The 10,258-nt window shown below is 37.8% G+C and overlaps 1 protein-coding gene across 3 annotated transcripts in view; it reads right to left on the reverse strand.

Moving 5' to 3' along the window:
• Positions 1–9,229, reverse strand: part of ADGRL4 (adhesion G protein-coupled receptor L4) — an 82,242-nt gene extending 73,013 nt beyond the window's left edge. For 2 of the 3 annotated variants that reach the window (XM_005151037.4, XM_005151036.4), the window contains exons 1-2: positions 8,804–9,001; positions 7,159–7,308 (exon numbers count right to left, since the gene is read on the reverse strand). In XM_005151037.4, coding sequence (XP_005151094.2) covers positions 7,159–7,308; positions 8,804–8,825 — 172 coding nt within the window. In that variant the 5' untranslated portion in view covers positions 8,826–9,001. Of the gene's footprint in view, positions 1–7,158; positions 7,309–8,803; positions 9,002–9,021 lie in introns of those variants that run through there. The other variant, XM_031050899.2, reaches the window with a different exon arrangement.
• Positions 9,230–10,258: the final 1,029 nt, after the last annotated feature.

Below are 10,258 nucleotides of genomic sequence, written 5' to 3' on the forward strand. Positions count from 1 at the left end.
TAATAACAAGTTTAAAGCTCCTTAAATGAATTTTTCCACAGCCTCTAAACATTTAACATATTGATTGATTCTTAGTACCATAAAGCAGGAGGAAAAGAGTATTTTCTCAAGAAAGGAAATTAGAATTATTTGGCAAGGGTTAAAACACATTTTGAATTAAACAAGTAAGAAACCATCCATGTGCAGCTGATCAGCTTGAAAGTCTGGGTACATTTTTGAGAGAGACAAACAACTCTTCTACCACATCATCTACACACATCTTTAAAACCTTCCTAGATACAAACAGGACTAATTCAAAAGGGAGACTGGATACTATTAAAGATGTAATAAGAGGAAATTTGGCTTCTTCCTGGCCCATTCAAAAAATGCATTACTTTATTTTAGTCATGCTCAAAGTACTGTTTCAAGAAAACGTAAATGAAAACCATGGAGAAGAAGAGATAGATGCTTTTTCTTTTTCCTTTTCCTTTTTTTTTCTTCTTCCCCCCCCCCCCCCCCCCCCCCCCCCCCCCCCCCTTGCCCCCTCCCTCTTTAATTCTCTGTATGTCATGAGTCTACCATGGGCTTGGTGAATAGCTTATTAAAGTCAGGGTAAATCTTGCCAGCTGTTATAGCGGGCTGTATCTCTGTTCTAGGTAAACTGCATTTCCTGGCTGTAGGAAGGAGAGATGACCTTCTGAAGATTTCTCTCTTATCTCATTCAGTTGAGAAAATGGGAAGGATTTTTTCATATGAGAAAACTAGATTCGGCACTTTGAATGCATAAAATGCTTTGTGTCAAATTTTTATGGATTTAGCCATTTACAGAGGTACAATAATTGGCGTAAAACAGCCTCCACTGTGCCTTATTTAACAGGATTGTTACTTTAAACATCCTGCACTGCTTTCTATATAACCAATGTTCTCATGCATCACCAGGTGCTGTTGTAATACACTCTCCCCTTTAGAATCACCAATCTACTCTTGAAAGCTTCAACTAAAATATGCTTTCAATAGTAGCTAGCTATAAGTTCTAAAAACTAAAGTCACCTCTACAAAAAAATGTTTTATTAGACAAAGGTACAGCTATTTCAGGAACATAAACGTAGCTCTGTCCTTTGTAACTAGAAGTCAGCCATGCAACTGCTGGTTAGTCCACAGCAGTCTACATAAATTATAATCATCAAAACCTTAACTGATTCACAGCAAATTGTATCACCTTTCATGTGAAAAGGCCATACATATAGCTGTAGGTCCACAAATGGCCAGGGACCTGTTACGTTAACATTAACACCCGTGCTTTCCCAGGCAAGTGGGCTGTTATGAACCAGGTTATCAAATCCTCCTGGATAATTTGTTCAGGCTTTTGAATTTCATGATTTGCCTGCAGGTTTAGTCCAAGATGTGAGACCAAGGTACCTCAGCTGGGTAACATCTCACAGCACAGCTGTCAATATCTGCACTTCAAGAAAAGGTGAAAGACATTCAGCTACATTGAGTATGATGCAGACTGATGAAGAGATGGAAGAGAAAGAAACTTTCTGTTCACTGTAGAGGAACCCTGAAGGTGTGGGCTTAATTAAAATAATACCTACATGTGCAACAAACAGGGCAGTGCCTCCTAACATGTTTTGGGATCAGCAGAAATCCAGACACCTAAACCTGGAGCAGGAATTCTGAATTCAAAGATGACTTCTGCCCTTTCACACAGCCCACACTTTGTATTTACCATGCTCCACCCTAAAAGTATGTAATAGATCTAGCAGAATGTGGAGGAAAGCAGCAGAGACTGAGACACAGGATAAGGAAGGAAGAGGAAAAAGGGTAAGGAAGAGTGAGAGTTGAGCCTAGAGGTTATGAGGAGTATGTAGAAAGGGCTGGGAATCAGTGGTCTGGTTTGGCCTCCTGCATAGCACATCCCAGGTTTTCCAAGCTGCCACCCACTGTGTGGAGCCCTGTTATTTGTGTTTGGCTGAGGCATATCTTTCTCCTGCTGTGCTATGCTAGAGCAGCTGCAATTTGCCTTTTTATAGCTTGTGGTAACTGATAGCAGTGAAATGAATTTAGGAAGTGTGTGGATTGGATCTTCCGTATCAGTGATTTCAGACTATTTGGTAAACGCAGAAGTGACATCCAGTGATTTATGCCTGCTGGTAACAAAAAAAAATTCTCTTTTGGTGAACCAGCATTTTGGTTAGATCACTTTTTATTGAAGGACACTTATGAATAGAATGAAATGATTATACACAGTGGTTTTACAGGGTCATGTTAATTTAAGAGGTAAAAATTCCCACAAAACTATACAATCATTGGGTGTTGTAGAATGGCAATGGTGACATCAGTGAATCAAAACAAATTCAGTGACTGCAATGAAAGTTGATGGTGGGACACAGTGACACCACCTTAGAACAAAGAGCTGATGTATCACAGGAAAGCTCTTTTTTACAGCTGGCAAAAGCCAGAGAGTTGGTCGTATGACCCTCAGTAAAACAAGAAAATATGCTTGTGTTCAGATATTGAGTAGACTTTCAGTTTGATTCAGCTGAGTTTACACAAATTGACCTGTGTTCTAACAGGGATTCTGTATTTTGATATAAAATACCACTTTGAGCTGATGTATTTTTTGCCTCTGGAAAATGATAAATCCTCTTACATTGCACTTCAGAAAGAGTCAGTGCCTTGCTTCAGTATACAGTTTCGTTGATAGCCTACGTCCTTGCTCACTATATCTGGAAGAGCTGTAACTATTTTGCAAGTAAGACTGATTAATTTTGTAGTATAATTTGCAAGTGACATTTACAAGGGAATATTGTGTGGGGATATCTGGGAGGGATATTGTGTTCAGACTTTTCCTGCTTGCCTGCCTACCCTCCTGGAACAAACAACACTGCTTCATTTTCCTTCCGTATTTTACAAAGTTAAAGTAAACACTGTGATCACACTGTTTACTTTAATTTCCTGCAGTGTGCCAGCAAAGCAGCAAATTGGCAGTCAGCAATCAAGAAGCAGCCAGTATTGAAACAGCAGAGCTGCTTAGGAAAGCATCAATGATGCCAAATAATTTTTCACTCTGTTTTAAAAATAAAATATGGGCTTCTATGAAGTTTCACTTCCATCCCAATCTTCTCTAAAGGATTTGAAATTTTGTATATTTCCTTTAATTTTCTTTTGGAAGAAAGCTGGAATTATGAGCAACACCTAATTTGTATGGCCAACTCTTTTTGTATAAAGAAATGGATTTACAAAAGTGGCAAATACGTGCTATTTATCTGTACAAATTCCATGGTGTTTTTGCACAAAAGGAAGTTAACTTCTCTATAAATCAGTCTTATCTGGATATTTTTTATTTTTATGCCAAGAGCTCTAGCTGTGCTACTTCAATTAAGTGTATGATAACATGAACCTAAAGCCTCATGCATTACATTCAGAACACACATTTGCCCAAGAATGGAATCCTAAGAGGCAAATAATTATATTTTCAGAGGTTGCTCTCTCTCATCTAATACTACATAAAGCACGGAATATTAATACCAAAGAAGTAGTTAGAAGAATGGTATAGTATTTTGTACTTCAGAGGTGTAAAGCTTGACAAGGTGACTCATTTATTGGTTTCTGGAAGATACTGTACAGAAGGAATTTATTGCTATGTAAGTTATAACTCCAATATACAAAAGAGGCCAGATCCTACAATCAGTTATTCTCCTGACTATGTGCATTCCTGCACATACTCTTACTGAAGACAATGAGATTATGAAGAGGATTAGTTTATTGTTAGTCTGGCCAAAGTTTGCCTTTGGAAAGCCCAAAACATGACCTAATTTATAGTGGTTGATATCTTGTGGGAAAGATTGTAAGAGGATAATTATTTTAAAAGCCATGACTTTGACACCAGGAAATTAAATTCATATCTATATGTCTTTATCTATACACAGCAAATCCAATAATCTTGAGCTCTCTACAGTCACTTAGCCAGCTGGCAAAGGGAGAAAGTAAAAACTAACAAACCCGATTCCTAAGGTATGCTGACATCAGTTATTCATGATTCATCAATAATGGTGCTAGGAAATAAATGTAACAGGGCATTATTGCTTTTTGCAGCACAGCAAACTCAAGGGAAAATGTCTAAGTGCATCACATTGAAAAGACAGAGCTAGCAAAGAAATAACTTTTACAAGTATTTAAGAGGTGTTACAAGCAAGTGAAAGTAGAAAAAAAAAAAAAGTAAACCTTTTAAAAACAGTGGGAATACCTGTAAATAAAAAGGGACAGTTTTCCAGCTACAAGCTTAAGTGGACTAACATGAAGACTAGTATTTTTTTGTTCTCCAACATTTTTACAAAGAGAAAGTATTTAAATTTCTTGTTCCAGAATAAACCCTCAAAACAGCAGTTCTGCTTTAATGGTCCACCAGGATAAGCACAATGAAGTTGGTTGTGTGCTATGCAAAATTACTAATGTTGTTGACAGTAATTATGAGTCTCACAACTTATCTAAATCACTAAAAGGGTAAATATGTAAACAAAAAGTGTTATATATACTTGTTAGAAAATTACTGTATTAGCAAATAACTGACAATCTCCTTTGAAGGTGACTGGACTATCATTGTAAAAACCTAAGATTATTAACTGAAAAAAAATGGGTAGCTATTCTTAGAACAGCAGATACACCTCCTGCTTTCACTACATAGAGCAAGAAGATCAAACACGTCATTAAACAATTGAGGTTTTTCTTTATATTTTTGTAGCTTTATACAATTTATGATAGAGTTTGGCCTATATTTCTAATATTTTTTAGAATCTACCCAATTAATATCCAGGTTACTTGTTTATCCTATTAAAAGACTACTGCACAATATTAATAATGTACCATGGAACATGCTGCTCCAGAGAAACATCGGCTTTCTTTCAGGGGCAACAGCCACATAGTTCTGACACAAGCTTTGTTGTTTGGCTAGAGGGTAAGTGACTTTGGTGGTTGTTGAAGTATTTTACCAGAAAAAAAATGTTGTTCTCCTGACATAAGACTTCCTTCAAACCATTGCTTCTTAACTGCAAATCACCACTAATACATCTAGTAGCTGTTTTGTCTGGACTGACATTGCAAAATTAATTTTAAAGATTGGGTTTCCAAACACTTGGTATAATTCTTAACAAACAATTAATTGATTGGCAAGATCTGCAGATGAATATTTCACTGTACTATCTTTATATGCTCTACAAAAGTTTTTGGAAGTTTGAATGTAGATTTCCTAAAAAATACAGGCAAAAGAGAATGTAAGAAAAAGATATTATATTAGGAAAAAGAATATGGAAGGTAAGATAAATCTATCCTTACAAAAATGGATTTAATAACACTATACTAGATACATATATAATGCATGGATTTAAGAGCATCAGTGATGTCAGTGAAAAACAACAGGTATCCTTACTGTAAATATAATTAATGATTCATAATCACAACTTTCTAGAAAAGTACACACAATGTAGAAGATACCACATCATGGTAGATAAATAAATCCTGGTTTGATCTGTTTCAGGGAGCATTGCTAAAAATTGACTTGTTTTTCTTCTTTCTCTGCATTATTCACAAGTGTAGGCCCCTGACTCTGCAAACATAATATACACTTAGCTTTCAAATCAACCAGCTCACTCATGGTAGTAAAACTGAATTAGTGCAAATACAATACTAGTGCAGTGAAGGCCATTTCTTCTTATTTCTCTCTGACCAGCTCAATAGACAAATAATGATTGACCTATATTTAGGGCAAGGCCAGCATTAAATTTAAGAAATATGTTTAGTGACTACATGAAATGTGATGCAAAGAAGAGGCTCAGACAACAGTGTTTGTTCAGGCTTAAGAAGACAAGGCAAGAGGGAAATTATTGCTTTCTACAGCTACCTAATGGGAGGTTATGGGGGTTTAGAGGGGACATGAAGCTAAACTCTTATTTGAAATGTACATAAGAGGCAAAAGTTACAAGCTACAATAACAGAAACCACAACTAGATATTGAAAAAAGTTTTCCAAAATATAGTAGTCATCACACTTATTCTATCTAGGCTACCTACTCACGTGTCTACCATGCTAGACACTAGAATGGGGGCCCAGAGATGTATGCAGTTTTCATCCTTGGAGATACTCAAATCTCAGCTGGACAAGGCCCTGAGTAACCTTCTCTAAGCTGGACCTGTTCTGAGTGGGGAGCTGAACCAGATGACCTCCAGAGGTCTCTTCCAAACAAAATTGTTGGGATTTTTTTCATTTTAATTCCTTACTCTTTATTATTTTAGCCAGTTCTATTTCTCTCTAAGCAATCCCATCTTATAAAAGGGTAGGCAGCTTTCTTAGGAAAAATGCCTTTGTTTTCTAAATTTTCTTAAAGCAAGCACACTTCCAAGTACACCACTGCAAGTGAGCTATAAAAATCCAAACTAAACATGGGCCGCTTACCTATGCAAATACTAAACTGAAGTGCCTCTGTTACTGCTAAACTTTCCAAGATGTGTGAAACAAAATACCTGATCAAATGGATGCTTAATATTTATAATTATTTCTCAAGACACTTAAAATTTAGAAGATTCATACGAATCTTGCAGCTGGGCATAGGTATCTAATAACAGAAATAAATACTAGCTACTCATAGTGAAGGACAACAAAAATAAAGGCAGGGAAAGTGTCCTTTTCTTCAAATGTAGTGGAAAAATTAACAGTGGCCTCATATTCAGGCATGTCTCTGTGGCACAAACACATCCACAGTCTTCTAGAGTAGCCCAGGAGCTGTGTTTTTGATCATGATCAGCTGCTGGGAAGAGTGCTCGTGTTGTGTGTGTGTGGATGAGATGAGAGGGCTGTAATGTGGCAGTCATGTCAACTCTATGCTTAGGAGGTCCTGAGTCACAAGGGAAATTGCTGAAGCTGAATTAGAGAAAATACATCAGCATCTCTCATGCAAAAGGAAAGCTGGAAAACATGTTATACTCAAGTGAGATGCATGGTATGCTATATTAAAATGTTAGACTGAGAGTAAGATGTAGAATTTTTCAGAAACAGAGTTTTTGTCTGAGAGCATGTTAGTGTAAGGTGTTGTGACATAAGATTTAATCCTTGAACTAATGAGCTCTTGAGTAAATTTTTCAAGCAAGCACATAACAGAAATGCATACAGGTAAAATCTGTTTACCGTAACAGAATGTTATGCCATTTCCTGTATATCCTTGGGAGCAATAGCAGCCTGTTGTCCCACCCTGAACTTCACACCTGGCATCTTTGTGGCATGTCATGTTGCAGCTTGCAGAAGTGTAGCCATAGTCCAGCAGACTGGAAATCAGAACTGGAACAAAGGAGCAAAGGAAAATCAGGCTCATGTCTTTATCTAAAAACTTCATTCTGAGCTCTAAAACCTGATCTGGGGAAAAGGTATCCACAAAATTGGTGTATTCCAGTAAACTTATCATCGTGGACTCACTACATCACAGGATGGGGCAAGGACCACCAACTACAGGGACTTCGTTGGTAAAACTACCCAAGGGCTAGAAATAGCAGGCACTGTAGATTAAGATACTGTGTATGTACTCAACCAGTATAAAATTGGTAAACAACATCAAAGTTATTCAGTGATTTGGGGAAAACATTTGAAAACCTTTCAAAGCTCTTTTAGTGCTCAGTAAAGCACAGACATTTATTTGTACTCTGAATTACGTATTGAGTGTAATCCAAGCCGCTCTACACATATCAAGTAAAAATACCAGAGTTCCCCTAATGGGAATTTTTATTTTTATGAGCACTTCCATACTTGTGTAGCTAACACATATGCATTTTCTGAGACATTAAAGTGACATGTCATAGTATTTACATCATTATGACATTAGGGTTTAAAAACTTATCCAGACTATTTAAAGCTAATCTCTTAACATACTGTTTCCATGTTATGAAAGTTTTGTCTTCTTTTTTCCATACATAGATGATTCCTAAAAGGTATATCTACTTTCCCACTGCATGAATACATATGCTTTTCAACACAAAGAAAAAAGGAATCTCTCCCTTTAAGGAAACTGTTATACACACCCTGTAACAGGTTAAAAATGAAGCAGTTAACTCAGAAAGGAAAGTAAATTTTTAATTTGCTCTTCATAAATCATTACTAGGACACAATGGAAGTTGCAGAACACAAGGATCCTTTTGGATACGGTCTTGTTTTTCCCTACCCAAATGTTATTGTGGATAACCTACTGTTACAATTACAGTTTTCCTTGCTTCAGGAAATTTCACTGAGGCACTGTTTTCTTGGACAAATTAAAATTTCTCGAAAATTCAAAAGACTAAAACTTACACACTCTTTCTTTTTTTTTCTTTTACAATTATATATAATACACATTGATTTAGTTATCACCTTATCACCAAGTTTCATCTTTTCCTTTTATTTTTGAGAGAGGAGACCATTTTCCAGAGATTAAAACAGAAACCTGTGGGATTCTGTTGACATTTTACTGTTCATAACTTGTGAAATCTAAAACTCTCCCAAGCAGACGGAGAGGGGGAAAAAAAATAATAAACACACCACAAGCCCACAGAACTCCACAATGTTTCTGTTTTTTACAGAACAAAACCCACAGTGAGATAAAGGCTGGTATTTGTGGGATTTGGTTTTGGAATGATCATAACCATGTAACTACTGCATCTGGTAGCAGCTCTGATCAAAGCTAAAGGGACTTTCAGTCCCATGTATCCAGCATCTTTCCACCACCTCCAACACATCCTTTCTCCTTGCCAGACCCCACTCCCTTCCCACCTACCACTCGCTTCCCAGGGAAGGGGATTTCACCTACCTAGAAATGGAAGCAGTTTCATTGGTGATGCTGTTTGCTGTGCAGTGCCTGGTGCAGAGACCCTGTGTCACAGAAAAAAAACTCCCTTCCTTAAAATGTATGAACATGTGCAAAATATGTACACATGCCTATTAGAAGAGCGACGTGCTGTTGCATGCGCAGCCCTGACACTGCCCTTTGTCCCAGGCTTCACGTTTCCCAAAGCTCCTGGGACTCACAGGCAAGACAGGAAGGGTCAGGAGGGGCTTAGGACTGAGTCTTCTGGCAAGTAGGGAATAAGATGAGAAGGAAATAAATGAGAAAGTAAAAGAGAAGCAGAAGCCTGGGTCTTGCAAGTGATATCAGAGAAGATTCAGGGCTGAGTGGGCTAGATCATGTGCCTGAGATAGTGCCTAGGGCAGAGGGAGGATGAAGCTGGAAGGGGTTAGCTGAAGCCTGGATGCAGAAGGAATAAAGGAGAAGCAGAAGAATGGTGGAGCGGATCAGGGAGGGTGAGGAAGAGGTGGAGGAGATTAATAACTACCTCAGGGTTTATGAGCTTGGAGTTAATGGTCTACAAGCTTCCTTCCACCTTTTCCTGGTGATCTGAATATATGTGAGCCCCAAGACCTGTTTTTTTAATTTTGTTTTCTTTTTGAGACAGTCTTGGCTGACTGCAATTGTTCTTCTTACCGCTTTCTTTGGTTTTGAGATAGGTACTTACTGCAGCCAAGCAATGTTGCTTTAAGGGTAATTGCCAGTGAGAGAGGTACAGGAAATCTACTGAACTCTGCTTTGTGAGAAAACAAAGACGTACAGGCAGGGAGGAAAGAGGCAGGAAGGAACTGTATGGCCAGGAATCTCAGGGGCTGATGAAGCCAAAGTTTCTAGAAGTTTGTAGGACTGAAACAGGGTGTTGTGTAATAGGACATATTCAATATAGCCAATTTGGTAAAGCATTTGGCATGTTTTTGTGTTAAATGTGAGAGCAGTTCTATCCTCATTATAGCATCCTAATTGACAAGACCTCAGCATGTACTTACACTATGCATGGACATGGCAACATTTTCTCTAATCTTGTTATGGTTGATGTGGATACCGTCATTACCCAGCTTCCTGGAGATGATGACTCACATACTGAAGCACTGTAAAACTGGAGCATTGTTGTATGCCTGCCTCTATAGATGGAAGCCAAGGGACATGCACAAAAAGGAATGCTGCTGGATGAGTGGAGGATCACTCTAAATAAAATGTACATAAGGCTATGGAATGTCAGTGTGACAAAATATTTCATGCCTGACAAGAAAGTTCTGAGGTTGGAACTTTGTTAGGGAACTGACAGGAAAGCATCAGCTTACTCTTAAGAATTATGTGTAGAAGTGGCAACATCTTTTCTAAACTTGTGAGGAACTATTTGCTCACCATCACTTTCCAGCTTCCTGCTGGCTGGAGTTCAATGAGTTAAACTCTACTTGG

Source organism: Melopsittacus undulatus, chromosome 6, assembly GCF_012275295.1.
Source record: "Melopsittacus undulatus isolate bMelUnd1 chromosome 6, bMelUnd1.mat.Z, whole genome shotgun sequence".
In the NCBI taxonomy this organism is placed as follows: Eukaryota; Metazoa; Chordata; class Aves; order Psittaciformes; family Psittaculidae; genus Melopsittacus; species Melopsittacus undulatus.